This window comes from Coregonus lavaretus, assembly GCF_964263955.1.
Source record: "Coregonus lavaretus genome assembly, chromosome: 5".
In the NCBI taxonomy this organism is placed as follows: domain Eukaryota; kingdom Metazoa; phylum Chordata; class Actinopteri; order Salmoniformes; family Salmonidae; genus Coregonus; species Coregonus lavaretus.
In genome coordinates, this window is record NC_139992.1 from 74,684,675 (window position 1) to 74,711,542 (window position 26,868).

The 26,868-nt window shown below is 42.8% G+C and overlaps 1 protein-coding gene across 11 annotated transcripts in view; it reads right to left on the minus strand.

Annotated features, from left to right (window-relative positions):
- The window catches only part of usp9 (ubiquitin specific peptidase 9), a 110,122-nt gene extending 86,460 nt beyond the window's left edge, over positions 1 to 23,662 (minus strand). For all 11 annotated transcript variants that reach the window (XM_084162711.1, XM_084162719.1, XM_084162717.1 and 8 more), the window contains exons 1-4: positions 23,201 to 23,662; positions 3,025 to 3,316; positions 1,604 to 1,749; positions 1,358 to 1,437 (exon numbers count right to left, since the gene is read on the minus strand). In XM_084162711.1, the coding sequence (XP_084018837.1) occupies positions 1,358 to 1,437; positions 1,604 to 1,749; positions 3,025 to 3,129 (331 nt within the window). In that variant the 5' untranslated portion in view covers positions 3,130 to 3,316; positions 23,201 to 23,662. The remainder of the gene's footprint in view (positions 1 to 1,357; positions 1,438 to 1,603; positions 1,750 to 3,024; positions 3,317 to 23,200) is intronic.
- Between the last annotated feature and the right edge of the window lie 3,206 nt (positions 23,663 to 26,868).

A 26,868-nucleotide genomic window follows, 5' to 3' on the forward strand; every position in this document is an offset into this window, starting at 1 on the left:
TTTGTATATCATGGAATGAGTCATTTTAGGCCAAAAATCGTAACTCAAATATAATAATATTTAATATATTTTTTTAATGCCGTACTTTGCCCCCCCCCCCCCTTGCCCTAGATCAACAAGATGCAGGCAAGAGTGTGCAAGGCGGTACTGAATGTGTCACTGTCTGTCACCTTGATTACTCTCATTTCTCTCTCGGCCTGTGCACCTACGTTGTAAACTTTCATTCATAGGCTAGGTTGTAGCAACCTCATTATGGGTTAGAGCTGTGCGGTATACTGTATTTTACTATATACCGGTGTTGATGCACGGACCGGTTTGAGTTTTTAATTCAATGTTTGGTTTGTTAAATGTGATACTCAACTCTGGCGCGTATAAATGTCAGTTTTGATAGTTTACTCCATTTACTACTTGAGTCTTCTCTCTCACTCTCCTCCTGCTGCATGCCACCAAACACACCAAGCCCTGCCCCATCACTCAAGGAGAGAGCAGTTGTTCGACCACAGAGTCACAAGCCCTTTCTTGCCATTCCCTCTACATGGTCAGATGGATGCAACAATGTTGGTGACATGCTGCTTTCCACAAGTATTCTATAATTACACTATTAGTTTGTGCATCTTACTGTCTGCCAACTACGGTTTGCTAGTTTTTCTTTTCTTAGCAAGGTGTTGCTAAAATAATTTGCTAATGCTAATCGCTAGTTAGTTGGCTATAGAATTATAGAATTAGAAAATACATTATATTTCCATGATTCTAACTGTTAACTAGGCCTAGATTTTCCTGCCCATATCATGCTGTGTGGCACAGTTTTGAAATTATAATAAAAGTTGGATTCAACAATATAAAATGGAGAAGGTTCCATTGAAATCACTTATAATTTATTGTGATATGAGATTCTGTCCATATCGCCCAGCCCTATAATGGGTATAGGGAAAATTTGAGTATCATGTAGTAGCCTAAACCTATCAATTTTACATTGAGCTGGGTGAATGGAATATGAATTACAGTCATCCAATATGCTGTAATAGAAATAAGTCCATGCTCATAAAAACAATATCGTCCTCCCTCATCTTAAACATCACCGACCGCCACTGTACCACATATGTTTTATTGGAAGGGCTGCAGGTCAATTATCAATCTAAAGATTAACTATGCAGATTATATTTCATGAGTCATTGACAAAGCGAAAGTAAGAGAGTCAGCTACCAAGCAAGTCTAAACTCCATACACTTTGGGTGAAATACAGTGCAGTCATAATATTTCAGATGTGTACATAGCCAAGCTTTCTATACCATCTTGCTTGCCATAGTTCAAAGTATTGAGGAGTGATTTGAGGAATAGAATGAGTCAACATTCTTACCTTTTTTACTAAGCTCTATAGCAGCTTCTAGAAGAACCTCTAACTCTCCCTTTGGAAGAACTGGAACCACCCAGCGGGGTCTGGAAACAAAACATCCACATTAATACAGAGATACACACATTCCTTCTCACAACCACACCCACACACCTCCTTACATCAACACACACACACTCAAACGCGCATAAATCAGTGTCACACATACACCTGTCGTTCAGCTTGGCCGTGTGTGTAAGAGTGTGTTTGTACCTGTTGATCATGTCGTCCAGCTTGGCCAGGTCTGTGTGAGGGAAGGCAGGCTCCTCCTCCTCCAGCTGGGGGGGGGCATCCCCCTGACCCTGCTCATCCGGGGGGCTCACTGGAGAGTTCTCATTGGTGGAGTTAGGGGATGACGTCTGAAACACACACACACACACACACACACACCATCAAAACAGAATATATTCCCCAAATCCCAATTTCGCAATACCCCGCCTGGAAAAAAACTAGGGGAAACACTGACTCATAATATATAACAGGAGAGCTAGAGAGCCTTGCGATAGTCATCTGGACAGAACCAGTCTATTCCCAGTTCCCAACAACATTCACTCTCCAACACAAGTGCACATCATTTGATCCTAACTTGGGATCTGTACCCGTCACTCAGACTTTCACTCAAATCATGCATTGATGACATTGGGAGATTTGCAGCATGTCTCTGAATTGTAAGGCTGTGAAAATCCACAGATGGATTGTTCTTTATTCCCATCATGTCTTCAATAACTGTGTGTGTGTCTAACTGACATATGTTAACAACTGTTAGTATGTATGAGCAGCAGTGGTTGCAGCAAGTGTGTGTGTGTCTGATGCGAGTAGCGAAGCTGCAGAACTTGGGAAATGTGGGGGTGTGTGGAGAAGGCTCCTTCTGCTTGGTTGACCTACATAGCCAGCTTGCCTCTCACGTCTGGGCGCTACTCATCTCTAACCCACACACACACACTCTTTCTTTGTCTTTATCTATTACTCTGGGGCTTGTGTTCATTGATTCCTTCCTCCTCCTTCCCAGTCTGCCTGCCTTCTTTCTCTCTCCCTCTGTGTGCTTAGGTGTGAGCACTGACTGTTGAATGAAAAACTGTGATGCAGTGTTTCCCGCAGACACACACATTCTCTCTGTCACACACCCCCCCGCTACTCCCTCTGCAGTTTAATTCAATTAGATGATTCTCTGTGCTGCTGTGACAATGTGGGCCACTGGTGCAGTATTTGTAACAGAACAACACTGAAGTCTAAACAATACATCAACACAGCATCTATCAAACAAACAACTTATCCTGTGTTATGGTTTCAGAGGCCAAAACAGGTTGGATTTATAGTTAACGTTAAATGAATCAGGACAGCTTTTTTTTACAAGGCACGAGGAGGGAGTTCGTGTCATACTATGTGCTTTAGAACAAAGAGGAGGAGGAGAGGATGGGGCAACAGGGGAATGAACAGCAGAAGGAAGAATGAAAAGCCAGAGAGAGAAGAGGATGTTGAGACATGGAGAAGTGAGAGGAAGGAGAAAATGGGGCAGAGTAGAGGTAGAAAAGTGGGGGAGAAAAGGGAAAGAGGACTAGAAGACAGGACAAAGCAAAAACAGGATGTTGAGGTGAAGGACAGAAACGAGAGGATGGGACAGAGAGGTTTCTGACCTGGTTCTGTGGCAGCGGGGGCTGGCTCTGACTCTGAGCGTCGGGCGCCTGGCCTGCCTGGTTGTCGTTACCCCCCACAGGAGAGCCACGCGTGGTGGCCGTCATGCTCGCTACGGGGCAGATCTTGGCAATCTTGGCCTCTTTTAGGGAGCACTGGCCAGGAGGGAAATCACAGGAGGCGCCTCAGCAACCTCAGAGGCAGAGCAGAGGGAGGAGAGCAGCGGCCGTGGCACGAGAGAGAGGGACAGAACCACCTGGAGATCTGGACGGGCCGCTGAGACCATTGCATAACCTGGAGAGAAGAGAGGAGCGGGTTATAGGGTGTATGGGTTTTGTTGTCTGCAGACAATCAAAATACTGCATGGTGGGCTCACTCACAAAAACGTACAAACACGATAGGAGAGATTTCACGTGGGTCAATTCAATCAATGGGATCACTTCTCCGTTTAAGGTCAGTTTGTGTGTTATATACACGGTACGTTTCTTTAAGGTCATTATGCGTTATCAAATCGAACCGCAACTAGCTTGTTTGGGGGTCTCAGTGACCATCTTTGTCAGGTGAGCCTGGATCACGTTTTTGGTACACAAAAAAAAGAAACATACACCGAATTAGAAATAATGCACGTGCACGAGATAACATTGCAGTAGTGAAGACAAGCAGGTTTAAATTCTTAATGATTCTCTGGGACCTATCAGATTGGAAGGGAACAATCCTTTGTATTTTCCGACACTTGCTTGATTGTGTTCCATTTTTGCAGTTAGGTGTTTCTTCTTTTTTTTTTTTGTCATTTAGCAGACGCTCTTATCCAGAGCGACTTACAGTTAGTGAGTGCATACATTTTCCATACTGTTGTATAGGTGTTGTAGAGACAGTGTGCAGAAGTAAGCGATAAGTGTTATAGCGCGGACATGATAAGGAGGAACGGTACAGAGAAACCTGTTAGGCCTGCACCATCTCTGGCTGGGCTGCTCCTGAGTCTGGGTGCATCATTTCCCATCAGATCAGCTGAGAGCTTGGCATGGATTGGCCAGGTTGTCAGTATGACCATTAGTGAAACATAATATGACCTAGCTGCCAATTCAGTACTTGTTGGCACCAGTAGACATCTTAGCAAATCCTACTTTTCCAGCATTCTGGCCTGGTCTTGTCTAGTGTAACATCCAGCCATAGCTAGCCAGGCAGTGGAATCAAATGTTTGTCATAGAGGTTAAAATAAAAGTAGATACATTTCCTACAACGATATTGCTAGCAACGGCATAGAGTGGTAAGACAGTGGGAAAGATAACAATCCTCAACAGATGGAAATAATGTCTCCATTCAGCAGTGAGGCTGCCAACTAGCATGTTTCAAGGGCTGTAGTAAAGTCAGAGAGCAGGCAGCAGCGTCTCCAGTTAAAACAGCATGACATTGACACCATGGGCCTGACTCTTGAGAGGAAGAGACCTAGAAGACCTCTGACTGCAAGTACCGCATGGATCCAATTTTGTCTTAAGCTAGTAGTGGAAATACCACTACTATTGTAAAAGGAAAAATACAGGTGCACATTTTAGTCCCACATTTTGTTCAGTTGTGGTTCAAGTCTAGCTATATGACTACAGTGGGTAATGTTGGTCATCATTTTATGTGCAGAACGGTACTATGGTCAAAAATATTCATTTTTCAACACTGTCATCACCAAAGCTGGTTGTGTTCATTAGTTACTGTATGTCATATCCATTTTTCAAAGATGCATTACAAGTAAAACATTTAATTAAAATAACATAAAAGACAACCGTGGGCATTTGCATGACAATTCAATCATTACCCAAAATCCCATAACAGCCCTAGCGTTATCTAAACGGGCTCATTCAGACAGTATAACGATCATCCTGCACGCTGCATAACCGGCATGCCAGCAAGAAAAACTATAAATAGTCAAGTGGCCTACCTTAGAGTGTACAAAACATTAAGAACACCTGCTCTTTCCATGACAGACTGACCAGGTGAATCAAATCAAATTTTATTTGTCAAATGCGCCGAATACAACCTTACAGTGAAATGCTTACTTACAAGCCCTTAACCAACAATGCAGTTAAGAAAAATAAGTGTTAAGTAAAAAATAGAAAACAGTAGTGAGGCTATATACAGGGGGTACCGGTACAGAGTCAATGTGCAGGTTAGTCGAGGTAATTGAGGTAATATGTACATGTACAGTGGGGGAAAAAAGTATTTAGTCAGCCACCAATTGTGCAAGTTCTCCCGCTTAAAAAGATGAGAGGCCTGTAATTTTCATCATAGGTACATGTCAACTATGACAGACAAATTGAGACTTTTTTTTCCAGAAAATCACATTATGGTGGAAAATAAGTATTTGGTCACCTACAAACAAGCAAGATTTCTGGCTCTCACAGACCTGTAACTTCTTCTTTAAGAGGCTCCTCTGTCCTCCACTCGTTACCTGTATTAATGGCACCTGTTTGAACTTGTTATCAGTATAAAAGACACCTGTCCACAACCTCAAACAGTCACACTCCAAACTCCACTATGGCCAAGACCAAAGAGCTGTCAAAGGACACCAGAAACAAAATTGTAGACTTGCACCAGGCTGGGAAGACTGAATCTGCAATAGGTAAGCAGCTTGGTTTGAAGAAATCAACTGTGGGAGCAATTATTAGGAAATGGAAGACATACAAGACCACTGATAATCTCCCTCAATCTGGGGCTCCACGCAAGATCTCACCCCGTGGGGTCAAAATGATCACAAGAACGGTGAGCAAAAATCCCAGAACCACACGGGGGGACCTAGTGAATGACCTGCAGAGAGCTGGGACCAAAGTAACAAAGCCTACCATCAGTAACACACTACGCCGCCAGGGACTCAAATCCTGCAGTGCGAGACGTGTCCCCCTGCTTAAACCAGTACATGTCCAGGCCAGTCTGAAGTGCATTTGGATGATCCAGAAGAGGATTGGGAGAATGTCATATGGTCAGATGAAACCAAAATATAACTTTTTGGTAAAAACTCAACTCGTCATGTTTGGAGGACAAAGAATGCTGAGTTGCATCCAAAGAACACCATACCTACTGTGAAGCATGGGGGTGGAAACATCATGCTTTGGGGCTGTTTTTCTGCAAAGGGACCAGGACGACTGATCCGTGTAAAGGAAAGAATGAATGGGGCCATGTATCGTGAGATTTTGAGTGAAAACCTCCTTCCATCAGCAAGGGCATTGAAGATGAAACGTGGCTGGGTCTTTCAGCATGACAATGATCCCAAACACACCGCCCGGGCAACGAAGGAGTGGCTTCGTAAGAAGCATTTCAAGGTCCTGGAGTGGCCTAGCCAGTCTCCAGATCTCAACCCCATAGAAAATCTTTGGAGGGAGTTGAAAGTCTGTGTTGCCCAGCGACAGCCCCAAAACATCACTGCTCTAGAGGAGATCTGCATGGAGGAATGGGCCAAAATACAAGCAACAGTGTGTGAAAACCTTGTGAAGACTTACAGAAAACGTTTGACCTGTGTCATTGCCAACAAAGGGTATATAACAAAGTACTGAGAAACTTTTGTTATTGACCAAATACTTATTTTCCACCATCATTTGCAAATAAATTCATTAAAAATCCTACAAATGTGATTTTCTGGATTTTTTTTCTCTCATTTTGTCTGTTGACGTGTACCTATGATGAAAATTACAGGCCTCTCTCATCTTTTTAAGTGAGAGAACTTGCACAATTGGTGGCTGACTAAATACTTTTTTTCCCCACTGTATGTACGGTAACTGTGGGGACGACGTCCTCGATGCACTTATTGATGAAGCCAGTGACTGATGTGGTGTACTCCTCAATGCCATCGGAAGAAACCCGGAACATATTCCAGTATGTGCTAGCAAAACAGTCCTGTAGCTTAGCATCTGCGTCATCTGACCTCGTCTTTATTGACAGAGTCACTGGTGCTTCCTGCTTTAGTTTTTGCTTGTAAGCAGGAATCATGAGGATAGAGCTATGGTCAGATTTGCCAAATGGAGGGCGACCGGTCTCCTCCAGGTGAAAGCTATGATCAGTTATTGATGTCACTTGTTAAATCCAATTAAAATCAGTGTAGATGAAGGGGAGGAGACAGGTTAAAGAAGGATTTTTAAGTCTCAAGACAGACATGGATTGTGCAGTGGTGTAAAGTACTTTAGTTTTTTTGGTTATCTGTACTTTACTGTTTATAATTTTGACTACTTTTACTCCACTACATTCCTAAAGAAAATTGTGCTGTCTGGTTTGCTTAATATAAGGAATTTTAAATTATTCATACTTTTGCTATGAGATTCGAAACTGAGCTCAGGTGCATCCTGTTTCCATTGATCATCCTTGAGATGTTGCTACAACTTGGAGTCCACTTGTGGTAAATTCAATTGATTGGACATGATTTGGAAAGGCACACACACCTGTCTATATAAGGTCCCATGGTTGACAGTGCATGTCAGAGGAAAAACCATGCCATGAGGTTGAAGGAATTGTCCGTAGAGCTCCAAGACAGGAATGTGTCGAGGCACAGATCTGTGAAGCTTCCCAAGAACACAGTGGCCTCCATCATTCTTCAATGGAAGAAGTTTGGAACCACCAGGACTCTTCCTAGAGCTGGCGGCCTGGCCAAACTGAGCAATCGGGAGAGAAGGGCCTTGGTCAGGGAGGTGACCAAGAACCCGATGGTCACTCTGACAGAGCTCCAGAGTTCCTCTGTGGAGATGGGAGAAGCTTCCAGAAAGACAAATATCTCTGCACTACTCCACCAATCAGGCCTTTATGGTAGAGTGGCCAGACGGAAGCCACTCCTCAGTAAAAGGCACATGACAGCCCGCTTGGAGTTTGCCAAAAGGCACCTAAAAGACTCAGCCCATGAGAAACAAGATTCTCTGGTCTGATGAAACCAAGATTGAACTCTTTGGCCTGAATACCAAGAGTCACGTCTGGAAGAAACCTAAAACGATCCCTGCAGTGAAGCATGGTGGTGGCAGCATTATGGTATGGGTATGTTTTTCAGGTGCAGGGACTGGGAGACTGGTCAGGATTGAGGGAAAGATGAAGGAAGCAAAGTAGAGAGATCCTTGATGAAAACCTGCTCCAGAGCGCTCAGGACCTCAGACTGAGGCGAAGGTTCACCTTCCAACAGGACAATGACCCTAAGCAAACAGCCAAGACAACGCAGGAGTGGCTTCGGGACAAGTCTCTGAATGTCCTTGAGTGGCCCTGCCAGAGCCCGGACTTGAACCCGATCTAACATCTCTGGAGACCTGAAAATAGCTGTACAGCGACACTCCCCATCCAACCTGACAGAGCTTGAGAGGATCTGCAGAGAAGTATGGGAGAAACTCCACAAATACAGGTGTGCCAAGCTTGTACCGTCATACCTAAGAAGACTCGAGGCTGTAATCGCTGCCAAAGGTGCTTCAACAAAGTACTGCGTAAAGGGTCTGAATTCTTATGTAAATGTTACATCCGTTTATTTTATTTTATAAATTTGCTAAAATTTATAAAAACCTGTTTTTGCTTTGTCATTATGGGGTATTGTGTGTAGATTGATGAGGGGAGAAAATGATTTAATCAATTTTAGAATAAGGCTGTCACGTAACAAAATGTGGAAAATGTCAAGGGGTCTGAATACTTTCCGAATGCAGCGATTCTGTTGGACCAAACCTCAAATGCAAACCACTTGTCAGAGACAAAGAAGTGATCTCTCATCTTTGTTTTGAGAGTGGCAGGGGGAGGGGCTTGGTGTGTGTAAACAGAGAGGAAGAGGCGAAGCGAGGGGTTTCACGCTTGCCAAAAAAAGCCCAATGCATTTCTATTTGCTTATTTTGGACCTAAACTTGTCGCCTGCCTTTTCCCGCCTTCCGGACAATGACTCCCATTGTTAGGGTGGAGACATGAGCATCTCATAATTATATACACATCTCTGGTGTAAATGGGAAGGTGCACCCAGCAAAGAAGGGGCATAGGAGACGAGATCAAAAAGACAACATTAATTTGATATATCGCCCTACCCTCCGCTTGGAAGAATCACTGATCAAGAACTAAACCTCTTACGAGTGACCAAAAGCCTCTGAACTGAAACTCTTTCAATGTGTGCTTAGCGTGTAAGACTCAAAGGCTGCGTTTAGACAGGTAGCCCAATTCTGACCTGATCTTTTTTTCACCAATTGGTCTATCTGATGTGAAAAGATCTGATGTGATTGATCAAAAGACCAATTAGTGGAAAAAATATCAGAATTGGGCTGCGTGTCTAAACGCAGCCAAAACGGTTAAGAATGGAAATCTGGGATGGATGCGAATCCTACATGACTACCGCACTCAGTATTCTCCGTCACAATCCCACAGCATTGGCCATCCAGATAGATCTCTCCTAATGTTTCAGATTGAGCAACAACCAAAATCTAACAAAAGCTATTGTTCAGAAATAAATCACCAATCCTCAGTCTAATATTCATCCGATTGAGATCAGAAGGAAAACAAAGGAATAGCCTAGGCCTAAGCACTCAAATATACAGAACAAAAGTAAAACGCAACAAAGATTTTACTGAGTTTATATAAAGAAATCAGTCAATTGAAATTCATAGGGGCCCTAATCTATGGATTTCATATGACTGGGAATACAGACACCCAATCTTTGGTCGTAGATACCTTTTTAAAAAAGTATGGGGGTGGATCAGAAAACCAGTCAGTATCTGGTGTGACCATTTGCCTCATGCAGTGTGGCATCTCTTTCGCATAGAGTTGATCAGGCTGTTGATTGTGGCCTGTGGAATGTTGTCCCACTCTTCAATGGCTGTGCGAAGTTGCTGGATTTTGGCGTGAACTGGAACACGCGGTCGTACACAACCATCCAGAGCATCCCAAACATGCTCAATGGGTGATATGTCTGGTGAGTATGCAGGCCATGGAAGAACTGGGACAGTTTCAGCTTCCAGGAATTGTGCATTATCATGCTGAAACATAAGTTGAAGGCGGTGGATGAATGACATGACAATGGGCCTCAGGATCTCGTCACGGTATCTCTGTGCATTCAAATTGCCATCGATAAAATTCAATTGTGTTTGTTGTCGGAAGCTTATGCCTGCCCATACCATAACCCCACCGCCACCATGGGGCATTCTGTTCACAACTTTGACATCAGCAAACCGCTGGCCCACACGACGCCATACACGTGGTCTGCAGTTGAGGCTGGTTGCACGTACTTCCAAATTCTCTAAAACAACATGGTAGAGAAATTAACATTCAATTATCTGGCAACAGCTCTGTCTGACATTCCTGCAGTCAGCATGCCAATTGCACGCCGTCTCAAAACTTGAGACACCTGTGGCATTGTGTTGTGTGACAAAACTGCACATTTTAGTGGCCTTTTATTGTCCCCAGCACAAGGTGCACCTATGTAATTATCATGCTGTTTAATCAGCTTCTTGATATGCCACACCTTTCAGGTGGATGGATTATCTTGGCAAAGGAGAAATGCTCACTAACAGGGATGTAAACAAGTGTGCACAAAATTCGAGATAAATAAGCTTTTTGTGCATATGGAACATTTCTCGGATCTTTTACTTCAGCTCATGAAACATGGAACCAACACTTTACATGTTGCATTTATATTTTTGTTCAGTGTACATAAAATACGAAAAGTCTGATGCTGATATCATATGAAAACATTTAGGCCTAGATAAGTCCCCTGTAGCTCAGTTGGTAGAGCATGGCACTTGCAACGCCAGGGTTGTGGGTTCGTTTCCCACGGAGGGCCAGTATGAAAATGTATGCACTCACTAACTGTAAGTCGCTCTGGATAAGAGCGTCTGCTAAATGACTAAAATGTAAATTAAGATTGGGAGCAGACTGACGTTATCATATAGTGCATTTTGAAAATATTCAGACCGCTTGACTTTTTTCACATTATGTTACGTTACAGCCTTATTCTAAAATGGATTAAATAAAAAATGTTCCTCATAAATCTACATACAATACCCCATAATGACAAAGCAAAAACAGGTTTTTAGAAATGTTTGCAAATGTATTAAAAATAAAAAACTGAAAAGTATTCAGACCTTTTACTCAGAACTTTGTTGAAGCACCTTTGACAGCGATTACTATCTCGAGTCTTCTTGGGTGTGACACTACAAGCTTGGCACACCTGTATTTGGGGAGTTTCTCCCATTCTTCTCTGCAGATCCTCTCAAGCTCTGTCAGGTTGGATGGGGAGCGTCGCTGCACAGCTATTTTCAGGTCTCTCCATAGACTTTCCATCGGGTTCAAGTACGGGCTCTGGCAGGGCCACTGAAGGACATTCAGAGACTTGTCCCGAAGCCACTCCTGCGTTGTCTTGGCTGTGCGCTTAGGTTCGTTGTCCTGTTGGAAAGTGAACCTCCGCCCCAGTCTGAGGTCCTGAGCGCTCTGGAGCAGGTTTTCATCAAGCATCTCTGTACTTTGCTCCGTTCATCTTTCCCTCGATCCTGACTAGTCTCCCAGTCCATGCCGCTGAAAAACATCCCCACAGCATGAATGGTGCCAGGTTTCTTCCAGAAGTGACGCTTGGCATTCAGGCCAAGGAGTTAAATCTTGGTTTCATTAGACCAGAGAATCTTGTTTCTCATGGTCTGAGAATCCTTTAGGCAAACTCCAAGCGGGCTGTCATGTGCCTTTTACTGAGGAGTGCCTTCCGTCTGGCAATTCTACCATAAAGGCCTGATTGGTGGAGAGCTGCAGAGATGGTTGTGCTTCTGGAAGGTTCTCCATCTCCACTGAGGAACTCTGGCAGAGTGACCATCGGGTTCTTCTCCCACGATTGCGCAGTTTGGCCAGGCAGCCAGCTCTAGGAAGAGTCTTGGTGGTTCCAAACTTCTTCCATTTAAGAATGATGGAGGCCACTGTGTTCTTGGGGACCTTCAATGCTGCAGACATTTTTTGGTACCTGTTACGCACTCCTCTCGGAAGAGGGAACGCAACACCCTGCTACAACTCAACTCTCCGTGCCGTGAAAGAGGTATGAGACTGTAGGTGTGAGTAAGGATGACAAAAGGCAGAATACCGTTAACAGGGAATTTATTCCTTCGCACGGTAAGTTTGGGGAAAAGGGGCTGGACGGAACCAAAGCAAAGAAAGTAAAAATCTAAGCCCCCTCTCCTACCTTACCTGCCTATCCACTACTTACTTAACTAGCACCACCTGGTGCACTAACCAACATACAAGGGATGGTTCGCCCAGGTCTTTCCTAGTGTGCATAGACAGTCAACTTCTACGGGTAATGTATGCCCGCGGGCCTCTTGCCTAAGCACTCCCTAGGTGCCTTCCCCTTCCCCCCTTGGGAACAAATGAAACAAAATTGCACAAACTGGTTCACAACAAAACCTGAGAAAAAAAAAAAAAAACTCAGGACATTAAAGAATCTCTCTGAGCAACAAACTAACAAAACATTACAATTGGTTCTCACAGCAACAACTACACAGTACATACCAAATGTTTTAGCAACAACCAACATGCTATAACTCTCAGCCATTCTGGTTCCCCCCCCCCCCCCCCGAGCAACTGGGGCTTATATAGCTTCAGAAGGAGTTAGTAATTGGAGACAGCTGCGTCCTGACGAGGGCGCGGGGTCAGCTCTCCAATCATCAATGTTCATCCAATCAATCAGCTGCTTGTTGGGGAATTTCAGGAACCCATTTCCTGAAATACATACATGAAAATACACAAACCACAACACAGAAACTGGGGAACGTAACAGTACCCTTCCCCAGATCTGTCCCTCGACAGAATCCTGTCTCGGAGCTCTACGGACAATTCCTTCGACCTCATGGCTTGGTTTTTGCTCTGACATGCACTGTCAACTGTGGGACCTTATATAGACAGGTGTGCCTTTCCAAATCATGTCCAATCCATTGAATTGTGGACTCCAAATCAAGTTGTAGAAACATCAAGGATGATCAACGGAAACAGGATGCACCGGAGCTCAATTTCGAGTCTCATAGCAAAGGGTCTGAATACTTATGTAAATAAGGTATCAGGGTTTTTGGGGTAATTTTCTAAAAACCTGTTTTCACTGTCATTATGGGGTATTGTGTGTAGATTGATGAGGACATATCCATTTTAGAATAAGGCTGTAACGTAACAAAATGTGGAAAAAGTCAAGGGGTTTGAATACTTTCCGAATGCACTGTATGTGATGGAAATGTGTGACATACTGAACTTGCTGCCTGCTTTTCCTACTGCCATAAACCCTGACCAGAGGAAAACTTGTCAGTTATTCTACAAACCACATATGCTGGAAATGAGTCATTTCTAGTTGGGTCTTATTCTAGACATGTAGGTCTACAGAGCTGGCGGTGCACACAGTGTTGTAGTATTTGAACTCTGGGCACCATAAAGCAAAGACAACATGTCTTTCTGAGTTTCAGACAAGAGAGGAAAGGATTTCCTGAAGTAACCATGGGATCGGTTGACCATGAAGCCGGAGATCTTTTATCCCTTTCGCGCTCGCTCTTCTTTGAGTCATTCCACCTCAAAAAGCACAAGTAAGAGGGTTGACACCCACCATCTCAGATTACTCTGAAATAGTTTCTGCAGTTAGAAACATTAGATTAGCGTTCCTGAAACATTATTTTGTTTCAATATAATTGGCCATGTGAATTTATATGATTGACTGACTGCATCACTTATTTTTATAAAGAAACATAAGTGTTGAAAATCCCAAAATTTTTGCATTGTCAATTTACACACAGCTCTGACACACACACTTACCCCACCAGACATGCCACCAGGGGTCTTTTCACAGTCTCCAAATCCAGAACAAATTCAAGAAAGCGTACAGTATTATATAAAGCCATTATTGCATAGGAACGCTGTTCCATCTCATATTGCTCAAATGAACAGCAAACCTGTTTTTTTTTTAAAAACTGATAAAGCCAACACCTAACTGCACAACGCTTCTCTCCTATTTGACCTAGTTTGTGTGTATGTATTGATATGCCTTTTTTACTGATGTAGTTCTGTCCTTGAGCTGTTCTTGTCTATTAATGTTCTGTATTATATCATGTTCCAAGTTGTGTGTGGACCCCAGGAAGAGTAGCTGCTGCTTTTGCAACAGCTAATAAAATACAAAAATATAATATTCAATAAATATAGTACCCAACATTCGATTTGGACATTTTTTTCCCTACAGTGAATTTGTCTTGGGCAATATATACCATTTACACCGTATATCGGGGTATTTCTATCCAGCTCAGGGCTCCAGCTATGCATTTGGTTTGCTAACTTGCTAGCTAAGTGGCTAGATGTCAAGATCAAAGCTTCTTGGTTACAGCAGAGACATTCAATCCCCTCCTGGCTCAAGATCCCTATTGCCTAAATAGTTATATATACACACTACCAGTCAAAAGTTTATTTTTACTATTTTCTACATTGTAGAATAATAGTGAAGACATCAAAACTATGAAGTAAGACATGGAATCATGTAGTAACCAAAAGTGTTAAACAAATCAAAATATATTGAAGGTGTGCATTCTTAAAAGTTAATTTGTGGAATTTCTTTCTTTCTTAATGCGTTTAAGCCAATCAGTTGTTGTGACAAGGTATACAGAAGATAGCCCTATTTGGTAAAAGACCAAGTCCATATTATGGCAAGAACTCCTCAAATAAGCAAAGAGAAACGACAGTCCATCATTACTTTAAGACATGGTCAGTCAATCTGGAAAATTTCAAGAACTTTTAAAGTTTCTTCAAGTTCAGTCGCAAAAACCATCAAGCGCTATGATCAAACTGGCTCTCATGAGGACCGCCACAGGAATGGAAGAGCCAGAGTTACCTCTGCTGCAGAGGATAAGTTCATTAGAGATACCAGCCTCAGAAATTGCAGCCCAAATAAATGCTTCACAGAGTTCAAGTAACAGACACATCTCAACATCAACTGTTCAGAGGAGACTGTGTGAATCAGGCCTTCATGGTCAAATTGCTGCAAAGAAACCACTACTAAAGGACACCAATAATAAAAAGAGACTTGCTTGGGCCAAGAAATACGCGCAATGGACATTAGACCGGTGGAACTATGTCCTTTGGTCTGGAGTCCAAATTTGAGATTTTTGGTTCCAACCTCTGTGTCTTTGTGAGACGCGGTGTGGGTGAACGGATGATCTCTGCATGTGTATTTCCCACCGTAAAGCATGGAGGTGATGGTGTTATGGTGTGTGGGTGCTTTGCTGGTAACACTGTCTGTGATTTATTTAGAATTCAAGGTACACTTAACCAGCATGGCTTCCACAGCATTCTGCAGCGATAAGCCATCCCAACTGGTTTGGGCTTAGTGGCACTATCATTTGTTTTCCTCCAGGCTGTGTAAGGGCTATTTTACCAAGAAGGAGAGTGATGGAGTTCTGCATAAGATGACCTGGCATCAACAATCCCCCGACCTCAACCAAATTGAGATGGTTTGGGATGAGTCGGAAGTGCTCAGCATGTGGGAACTCCTTCAAGACTGTTGGAAAAGCATTCCAGGTGAAGATGGTTAAGAGAATGCCAAGAATGTGCAAAGCTGTCATCAAGGCAAATGGTCGCTATTTGAAGAAACTCAAATATAAAATATATTTTGATTTGTTTTACACTTTTTTGGTTACTAAATGATTCCATGTGTTATTTCATAGTTTTGATGTCTTCACTATTATTCTACAATGTAGAAACAACAACCAGTATACAGTATCGGTTCTCTATGTCTGACAAGTAGTATTGAGCTGCTGCTTGGAGTATTGCTTCTTCAACCTTTGTAATGCACTCTTTGAATCTGGTGATGGTTTTTGTCCCTTGTTCAGAGAAATTAGCCACTTGCAACCTTTACCAAAACATTAGTCTGCACTAGATGCCGCGGTCCCTGCTACTGCAACCACACCCTTTTATACATTTTGCTGGTCTCTTGTGTTTATTCTATGGATCACGACATCTTCTTTGCAACTTTGGGTCGAAAACCAATAGCTTTTGCTCATGATGAAAATAAATTGTGTGGTCAAGCCAGTTGTCCATGAAAGCAATTCAGTTTGTACTTCTCTTAGCAACCTAATGCTTCAACCCAACTCTCATTGAATAGTCCCAAACAAATGGCAGCTCTGAGAGGGCTATCCGTATGGTGCAATTATTTTCCTAGAAGCCCAAAACTTTGATGGAGAAATGGTCTAGTGACTAAAAATGTTGTGACAACCCTAATAAAATAATACAATTATAAACCATTGCATGGCAGTCGTGTTTTTCAACAAAATTATTAGAAAACATCTCTATACGTAGTGTGGTTAGTGACATTTTCCATTCAATGGCCTTTTACCATTGAAGACCATTAGAGACCATAACATTGAAACCATTAGAACTGCTGTAGCCTAATGGTTTGCTTGTTCTCCAGGAATGGTGTAACTAATCCAGTCCTTTTTTTAAGGGAGTAAACCACAGAGGGGCAGTTTCCTGGACACCAATTATGCCTAAGAAAAAGGACTAACTGAATTGCTTTCATGGACGACTGGCTTGAATTGTGAGGATGACCACAATTTATTTTCATCATGAGCAAAAGCAACTGGTTTTCTACTCAAAGTTGCAAAGAAAATGTTGTGATCCATTTAATAAAACACAAGACACCAGCAAAATGAATAAAAGGGTGTGGTGGCAGTCGCAGGAACAGCAGCATCTAGTGGGCAAAACTTGGTACTTGCAGACTACTTCATGGTAAAGATTATAAGCGACTTCAAATGGCTAATTTCTCTACACAGAGGACAATAACCATCACCAAATTTAAAGGGAATGCATTACAAAGGCTGAAGAAGCAATACTCCAAGCAGCAGACATACAGAACTGATACGGTTTACTGGTTATTGGGGCGGGATTGGCATGGGGTGTGGTTGGCGTTTGATCATTTTATTGGATTCCTCACGTCTTACTCATTGTTAGGAAGAATTTTGGTCGAAATCGGATGTTAGGTGCTATATTTACTGAAGGTTATATGAATCCTATGAATTTAAAATTACCAATTTAGGTGTAATCAATTAGCTTAATTTCTCAGAGATCAAATTATATTTCATATTTCAGGAATGCTAATCTTATGTTTCTAACTACAGAAACGATTTCAAAACAATCCGAGATGGTGGGTGTCATGGCTTGCTGAAATGACATGTAAATGACCCCTTTACGATTCTGTTCCAGACCAGCACAGAACGTCTGGATGAGATGGGCCTTTCTCTCAGTCTTTGGGAAACCTGCTCAACCACTTCGCAAATCAAAATAAATGTCCTTAAAAATGAAGACAAATGTAATTTCAATATCTAGCCTACAGAAAGACATTACTTTATCATAGACATTCTATGAAGTTGAAGTTATCTTCTTAATTTCTATTCTCCCTCCAGCTGGACCGTACAATCTGGTTTATAACCACATCACGCACAATGACGCAGTATGAGCCAACAAAGGCCAGCCGCAGCTCCAGAGGACACATAAGGCCATGAGCCATAATGATGAGTATTGTTTACTCTCTCGGTCCTCTCCGCCCAACTGGAAGCCTGGGCAGTGCTCAGTCTGGCACAACTCAAATATAAATATATTGATTAGAATAGATAGACATGCCTTTCTCTGACATGTCGAATACTGAATCATGTCTGATGCCCTATTCACGGCATTTCTATCTGCAAAGTTGCATCCTCCTGAACACAGGGAGGACACCAGTCCTGCCTGGCAAAGATAGCAATATGACTGGAAATCCAATCCACACAAGTATTGGAATATGAGGGTTTGATTATGTGTTCTAACATGATATTTCCTTCATAAAGGCCGCCAATGCTAAGTCATTGTCACCTTTCCAAAAAAATATTATTAAATGTTTTGTATATTTCTGCCGAGACACCCTTTAAAAAGGGACAGTGCGAGATTTTGGCATTTAAGTCTCTTTTCAATTTACCCAGAGTCAGATTAACTCATGGATACCATTTTTGTGTTTCTGCAGTTTGAAGGAAGTGGCCAACTAGCATTAAAGCAGTTGCTAACTAGGGTTAGCGCAATGACTGGAAGTCTATGGGAACAGTTCCTGTTGACTTCCAGTCATGGGAACAACTAGCATGCTAGCTGTTCCTGTAGACCAGGGGTCGGCAACCTAAGGCACGAGGGCCAGCCGTGGCACGCGAGGGTATTTGCCTTGGCAAGCCAAGGCATAAGCCACCCCATCCCCCCCAAAAAAAATATAAATAATGTATTATATAGGCGGCACTGAAGATGAGACTAGTTTTCACATGGCTAGCAGCTAGCAAACCTTTTGTTACATAAAAAGTTCAGGGCACAAAAAGTCATCAGCAAACAAAAAATAAGGCAAATGTCCACTCATTTATTGCCTCTTGGATTCATTTTACTGAAGAGCTGGGCTGTTTGCACTCTCTGTTGTAAAACTGTTGTTTGTCGGACATCAAGTGTACATTGCATTTTGAAACGAGACATGGATGAGGCGGACAAGGCTGAAAGAATCAAGAGGGCCGTGTCCAGGTATGAAAAACAAAGCAGTTTTTACACAAATCTACATGCAGTAAAAAACATCCAGCTACAGAGGGGAGCTACAAAGTGCATTGCTAAACATGGAAAACCATTTATTGATGGGGAATTTATCAAAGAGGCTTTCCTCAGTAGTTCGCAGGCTTTATTTGATGGATTGCCTAACAGACAATCTTCTCAAAGATAAGACCTGTTGAAAGGCGTTACCGAAATGGCTGAAAATGTAAAGGAGCAGCAAACTGTAGCGTTAAAAGATGCACCTGTGTTTAGTGTGGCTCTTGATGAGAGTGTGGATGTGAATGACATTCCACATCTGGCAGTTGTTGCAAGATACTGTGACAGAGCAGGTATGCAAGGAGCTGCTTTGTCTAAAACCCATGCATGGTAACACTAAAGGGGAAGATGTTGCAAAAGCCTTCACAGATCATTTTGAGGAGAGGTGTCGATATTAAGAACATATTCGCTATTACAACTGACTGTGCCCCCGCTATGATGGGGAAACAAAGGATTCGTAAAGCTGATTGAAGATAAGATTGGCCACCCCGTGATATAATTTCACTTTATCATTCACCAAGAGAATCTGTGTTCCAAGATTTCAAATTCCAACTTAGGTACTGTAATGGCTACTGTAATTAAAATTGTGAATTTCCTTGTTGCTCGCTCATCTTTGACATACAGACAGTTTGGTCACTGCTGGAACAAATCCACAAAGACTTGCCTCTCCACTGCAGTGTCAGGTGGTTAAGTGGAGGGAAGGTTCTGGAATGGTTCGTGGAGTGTTTGGATACAGTTGAAGCCTTTCTGGCTGGAAATGGGCCAAAACTACCCAGAGCTTGAGGATTGGCTTGTAAAACTGATGTTTCTCACTGACATAACAGGTCACCTCAATGAGCTCAACCTGCGCCTGCAGTGTGCAGGCCAAACAGTGCTGGATCTGTTCGATGCATGGAAGGCATTCGCTGCCAAGCTAGAAGTCTACTCGAGCGATGTTCAAAGTGGAAAGTTCTGCTACTTCAAGCAACTCAAAGGGCTGTCAACGCGACACTGTCAGTACTGACGTCATCGGAGTGTACATGGGGGTGCTGAAGTCCGAGTTCTCTGTCAGATTTCAAGACTTCAAGCAACATGGCCCAATGTTTTCTTTTTTGATCAAGCCAGAGAACTTTGAGAGCGACTTGGGTCTGTCTGTGTTTCAGTGGATGGGGACCGAGGACTTTGAAATGCAGCTGTTCGAGCTCAAGGCATCCTCCCTTTGGTCATCAAAATGCACAGCACTGCGCAAAGAACTGGAAGGGACAGAGAAATCAGGGGGCCTCCATTATCCACTGTTGGGAGAGCCTGCCAGTGAAATATGACAGTCTGAAGAAGGTTGCATGTGCAATGCTTTCAGCATTTGGATCCACATATCTATGTGAACAGATCTTTTCACACGAAGTCAATCCTGAGCACCTCACGCAGCCGGCTGACAACAGACCACTTGGAAGCCTGTGTGCAGCTCAAAGTCTCCAAATATGACGCCGCGCAGGGACAAGAATCGCACTAAAATCGGTAAGATGGGATTTTCAATACAAAATGATAACCTTGTGATGTTCATGCCAGTAAATTTCAGCAAGTAGTAATGTGAATGTGTGTGTGTTTGTTGCAGAGGATTTGGAAAAAGAGACTGGGGAGACAGGAGACTTAGTAGGATACGATTCTCAGCAGCAGATATGGACTTGATAATATGGAAATAAGTCTTTTTTTTTTACATTCAGTTATGTTTAGGGCTGTTGGTAGGCCTAACAGTCGTCTGTCGTTTTTTTTAATTGAACCTTGTATTTTGTAATAAAATGTTATTTTTTAAATCACATTTATTATTTGGCCTTTGTAGTTCTGTAGCCTGTTGCAATGGGACTGTTCCTCAAAAATACAGGGAGGTGCAATTTATACACATTATTAACAAAGATGTATAAATCATATTTCAAAGTGTTGTAACGAAATGCCCATATGTAAACAATCGAAATGTCTGATAAATGCAATTGAAAACGGCAAGGAAGTGTGGCGTCACAATGAAATCTTGATTCAATCTTGATAAAAACGCATCAAAAGGAATATTGTCCATAAATCAAAACACTAAATAAAACCAACATTTAAGACAGATTTACGAAACAAAATATACATATTAAAGCCACTAAATACAGGCCATCAAGCCACAATAAGGCAGACTTAAAATGCAGACATGGCGGAAATCACGACATACAATACAAAGATCTATAAAAGCGTTTTAAAAGGAGCAAAGACCACGCTGGATTCAACACCTTGGACAGAGCCTTGGTGCGGCTTCGCTCATCTGAAGCAGGTAGGCCTATAGTGGAGCTTTGTTGCTAATGGAAAGCTCCTCTGTTTAGCGAGCTATGGAATTCTTCAGTTTGTGGGCAATTAGACATTCAAGACAATTAGTTGTAATGCACATATGAAAATCATAACTGAAATGGTAGGATAAATTCTAAATTGGCACTAGACACAAAAAAGGTTGCCGACCCTGTAGACTTCCAGTCATTACACTAACGCTAGATAGCAATGGCTCGCAAAACTACCTACAACTTCCTTCAATCTGCACGCAGAGACATAAAAATGGTATCCATGATGAGTTCATCTGACTAAGTAGAAAAAGGGCTTGGTTGCCAAAATCTTGCACTCTCTCTTTAAGATAGGAGTGACAAGTTACAACGTATGTGTAGCAACCAGCAAGCAGTGGCACAAATGAGAGCAAGGAGCACACAGCTGTCCGCCCAGCCAGTAAGGACAATTTAAGTGAACATTTGAGGTACTGAAACAGACATTTCCTGTTCTCTCTGCAGGTGGCCACTGACGTCAGAAACATGCCATTAAACTGCTTCTACTGCAAGACATTTCCTAGCCTAGAAAACCCAGCTCAAAACAACAATATGAAGTAGGCTACAGTTGGATTACCATTCATTCCAATCAGTAACTGAGAATTTAAAATGAAACCATATTGAATGGCATTCTAAGACACAGAGGTCATCCTCTGTTCAACATCCTTCAGTCTCTCACTGGAAGGCTAATAACACAGAAATACTGTTGCGGCCTGTCGGGCTAGCAAGCACTCTAAACATCACTGGCTGGCTATGTCTTGTTATAAAATGGGCTTTTAACTACAGCTATATCCCGGATGACATGGGCCACAAGACAGTAATGAACAAACCTGAGAGTCTACTCCTAAATCAGACTCAGAAATTCGCTATGTCCATGATGACATTGGAGGTGACAAATAAATAAATATATGCCACTGATCTAGTTAGCTAGCTGATTAGCTATGTATACGTCTTCCATCATTATGGTAAGTTCACTGGCTAAGAAAACAGTCACTGGAAAGGTAGCACTATCATTTTACAAGGATGTTGAAAAAAAAGAAAAAGAAATGTTGACCAGTTATTGATAAGCAAATAGATGACGCACTCGTTTACAAGTTATACAAATACATAAATAATATCACAGTCGACCCTACAGGTCCATGATTCTGCTGCTTCATCTTTGCTAGCTAGCTATCTAGCTACATACATAAAATTCTTCGAACACGACCAACATGTCAACTTATCTAGCTAACGTTAGGTTGGCTCTGATCTGATTAATCAAGGAAATAAATATCTTGTTCTAAAGTCAGAAATGGCATATCATTAAATATCGCAAATCAAAAACTTTTGTAAAAACAGCTAAAGTTGGCTAGCTAAATTAGAAAGCTAACAACACTCCTATAAGGCTAATATGACTTACAGAAAGCCTGATATCGCAGTGCGAACTGCCCCTTGAAGGCCTCGTTTCCAATCGCAGTTTTCCAGGCCTTTGGCCTGACCAACTAGCGTTAGCTAACCGTTGATGCAAGTTCACTAGGGTACGTGTAGCTAGCTAGATATCTGGCTAGATTTACAGACACATATTACGAATTGCTCATTTAGAAAAATTTGCATTCAGCAGAGAATGAGCTAGCTAGCTAACGCGACAACGTGAGCTAACTAGCTGAGCTAACTGTAGTTAGGTAGCTAGCTACTGTAGTTGTTTTGGAGTAGGCCGCGCAACCACGTCCATAGAGATTACATTTTATGTGGTGCTAGCTAACGTTAGCTCACCTAGCCAACATACTAGTTAGCTAAAATGTATGTCACTGTGCGACATTTCACGATTGTAACCATATTAAAACACCTAAACCTTCGGGGTTCAGGGTGGGGAACCGCCTACCATTACCTAGATAACTTAAACGTCAACGAACTAGTCAGTTAGTTAGCAAGCAAACTAACGTTAGCTGGCTGAAATCAACCCGGCTTTCAACAATGTTCACTAGTTAGCTTAACTACCGATCTAAATAGTTAACTCCACATTGAAAAGGACCTGTTTTCCCTGCTCTGACAGTGGGTGAGTCAGTAAACTTGGCTAACTAGATATCTAACGTTAGCTACCATCTGCCAGAACCAACTATCCAGCTGGCTAGCTAACGTTTCCAATCCAAGTTGAATTATTAAATGATTAAAGACGTGTATCAACGTATTTCAGTCCAATAAATGTCTAACAAAATAAATAGCTAACTAATGTTACCAAGTCAGCTGCCATACCCACACTGCACCAGCTGACGATAATGTTAAGAGCGCAAGCTAAGTTAGTTAGCTGCTAACAACTTACCAGGAATTTGATAGGACTTCTCCTCTATTCACGAACTACTCCAGCCTTGACGATTAAGTCGTTGTTTATTACATAAATGTATCCTATATACTGCTATTTCATATTAAGCTCAACTGTCTGTTAGAATAACCTGGTTCCTTGGGGGATTTTTTCAGATCTTGGGTGTTTTTCCTGCGTCACCAGCACCGTAGCAGCCCCCCCGACTCCATCTACTCTAGTCAGTTCGGTCCTAGCCAGTCAGTCACAACTTGCTGCTAGTGAACCGCTTCAATATGGCGGAAGTGCAGTCCTGAACAACGTCGTGAAAATAGATGCCAAACGGCTTTACGAACTCCAACCGTCAACATTAGTTAGCGAGCCACTACTAGCTCTTCTGTGGAGAATCATTTTGCAAATGGAACCCGTGCTGAATGCTCAAAAATCCATACAATGTAGATGGTTGACTCTAGACCCGATATTGGATTCGCTTATCCAGGATTTTATTTAAACCCCGAACTCCACGCTTCCTGAACCAAAAAGGGTTTTTGAGGCCTACATATCGCCTCCTACTGTCATGGATCTGTTGTTGAGTCTGTTGGTCAGATATTCAACAACAAAAATCAGGGGACATTGAAAACATATAAATTGGTCAGAGATAAATATTCATAGATGAATATGATCTATCATAAATTGTATATTATTGGGCTAATTAGACACATTTCAGTTGGCCCAAGGAGTAAAAACGAAGGCTCTGTTCAAATACCAGTAGGACTGCACTTTGAAATACATCCCTTCCTCTATTCTTTCCTGTGGGTGATTACTGATCTGACATGATTGGTGAAATCAATCCATTCTTCAATGAAGCAATTATTTTAAATTGAACAAGGCCCTTAAAATGTGTCCCCTTCCATGGACAGCAGGTCCCCTTGGCCCTTCCCAAGAGTGGTTGCCAGAAGATACTGAACCTACCTTTACGATTTTTACACTGAGCTGCACTGAGGTCGGAACGCAATCATGGTTCCATTAAGACACCGTTTGGAATGGCAGTGTCAGCCAATATCCTCCTTTGTTGTTCAACGTGACGTGCCATTCCAAGATGGCGTAGCAGTACAGTCGTGTACTCTGTAGTGCAGGGTTCTTCAATTCCGGTCCTGGAGGTCCGAAACACTTCTGTTTTTTATTTCTACCTGGTAGTTAATTGCACTCACCTCGTGTCCCAGGTCTGAATTAGCCCCTGATTAGAAGGAGAGAATGAAAAACAGAGGTGTTTCGGCCCTCCAGGAAATAGCCTGGTTTTTTTTGTGTGTGTCTTTTTCATATTTATTTCCCTATCACACTTTTCATCCTTCTACTAAATATACTTTCCTGCAACCCGCCTCACTCAATGTGGAACGTATTATATTATTTACTTACCTTTTATCTAAAATCTCTAGATTAGCCACCGTTAGCGGTTTTTCACCATTGTCCGTGGCCTGCACTACTTACCAGCCAGCTCTAGCCTGGACTATTATCGGCCAGTCTGCACTGTCTGCACAGCGCGTTATCGACCCAGAACATATCGGATTTTCTGCCGGAATCACTGAATCACTGGACCTTTAACACCGGATCATCGCAACTAGCTAGCTGCAACCGAATGGATGTTGTTGTTGGCTAATCAGCATTGAGCTAGCCACGAGTCAGGCCCATCTCCCGGCTATCTACCTCTCTGTCAACCGGACGGGACCTCCTAGTGTCGACACGGAGCCCCGCCGATCCATCACGACTGGTCTGCTGACGTAATCGTCTGTGGTTTCAACAGGCTTCCCGTTGCGACGACCACGAAGATCCATCTGCTAGCCCCGGCCCGCTAGCACACGCAATCAACAGCCGTGCTTCCTGCTCGCCTGTGCTGTAGCACCAATTCGAACTGCTCTCAGACTCACATATTGCTGTTCACTGGACCTTATGATCACTCAGCTGCACAGCTGATGCCTGCTGGACTGTTCCTTTACATGGTACCCTGTCCTGTTTATCTGTTTAGCCTCAGCCCAAACTTTCATCGCCATTACCAGTTGTTGTCTTAGCTCTCTCGAATAACACCTGTGATTGCTTTATGCCTCTCTCCCATGTCAATATGCCTTGCCTAATGCTGTTCCAGTTAGTTCTTATTATACAATTTCACTGTAGAGCCCCAAGTCCCTCTCAAACTGCCTCAAATAGCTCCTTTGTTCCATCCCCCATACACGCGGAGACAGGCTCAATCAGTGCCTCCAGTGATGCTATCTCTTTCATTGTTACCCAACGCTTAGGTTTACCTCCACTGTACTCATATCCTTCCATATCCTTGTCTGTACATAATGCCCTGAATCTATTCTACAACGCCCGGAAATCTGCCCCTTTTATTCTCTGTACCCAACGCACTAGAAGACCAGTTCTTAAAGCCTTTAGCCGTATCCTTATTCTAGGCCTCCTCTGTTCCTCTGGTGATGTAGAGGTTAACCCAGGCCCTGCAGCCCCCAGTATCACTCCTACTCCCCAGGCGCTATCATTTGTTGACTTCTGTAACCGTAAAAGCCTTGTTTTTTTGCATGTTAACATCAGGAGCCTCCTCCCTAAGTTTGAGTTGTTCACTGCATTAGCACACTCCACCAACCCTGATGTTCTAGCAGTGTCTGAATCCTGGCTTAGGAAGGCCACTAAAAATTCAGACATTTCCATCCCCAACTACAACATTTTCCGTCTAGATAGAACTGCCAAAGGGGGTGGAGTTGCAATCTACTGTAGAGATAGCCTGCAGAGCTCTATCATACTATCCAGGTCTGTGCCCAAACAGTTTGAGCTCCTACTTCTAAAAATCCACCTTTCCAGAAATAAGTCTCTCACTGTTGCCGCTTGCTACAGACCCCCCTCAGCCCCCAGCTGTGCCCTGGACACCATATGTGAATTGATTGCCCCCATCTATCCTCAGAGTTCGTACTGCTTGGTGACCTAAACTGGGATATGCTTAACACCCCGGCCATCCTACAATCCAAACTAGATGCCCTCAATCTCACACAAATTATCAAGGAACCTACCAGGTACAACCCTAAATCCGCAATAATGGGCACCCTCATAGATATCATCCTGACTAACTTACCCTCTAAATATACCTCTGCTGTCTTCAACCAGGATCTCAGCGATCACTGCTTATTGCCTGCATCCGTAACGGGTCCGCGGTCAAATGACCACCCCTCATCACTGTCAAACGCTCCCTAAAACAATTTAGCGAGCAGGTCTTCCTAATTGACCTGGCCCAGGTATCCTGGATGGATATCGATCTCATTCCGTCAGTAGAGGATGCCTGGTTGTTCTTTAAAAGTGCTTTCCTCTCAATCTTAAATAAGCATGCCCCATTCAAAAAATTCAGAACTAAGAACAGATATAGCCCCTGGTTCTCCTCAGACTTGACTGCCCTTGACCAGCACAAAAACATCCTGTGGTGTACTGCATTAGCATCGAATAGCCCCAGCGATATGCAACTTTTCAGGGAAGTTAGGAACCAATATACACAAGCAGTTAGGAAAGCAAAGGCTAGCTTTTTCAAACAGAAATGTGCATCCTGTAGCACTAACTCCAAAAAGTTTTGGGACACTGTAAAGTCCATGGAGAATAAGAGCACCTCCTCCCAGCTGCCCACTGCACTGAGGCTAGGAAACACTATCACCACCGAT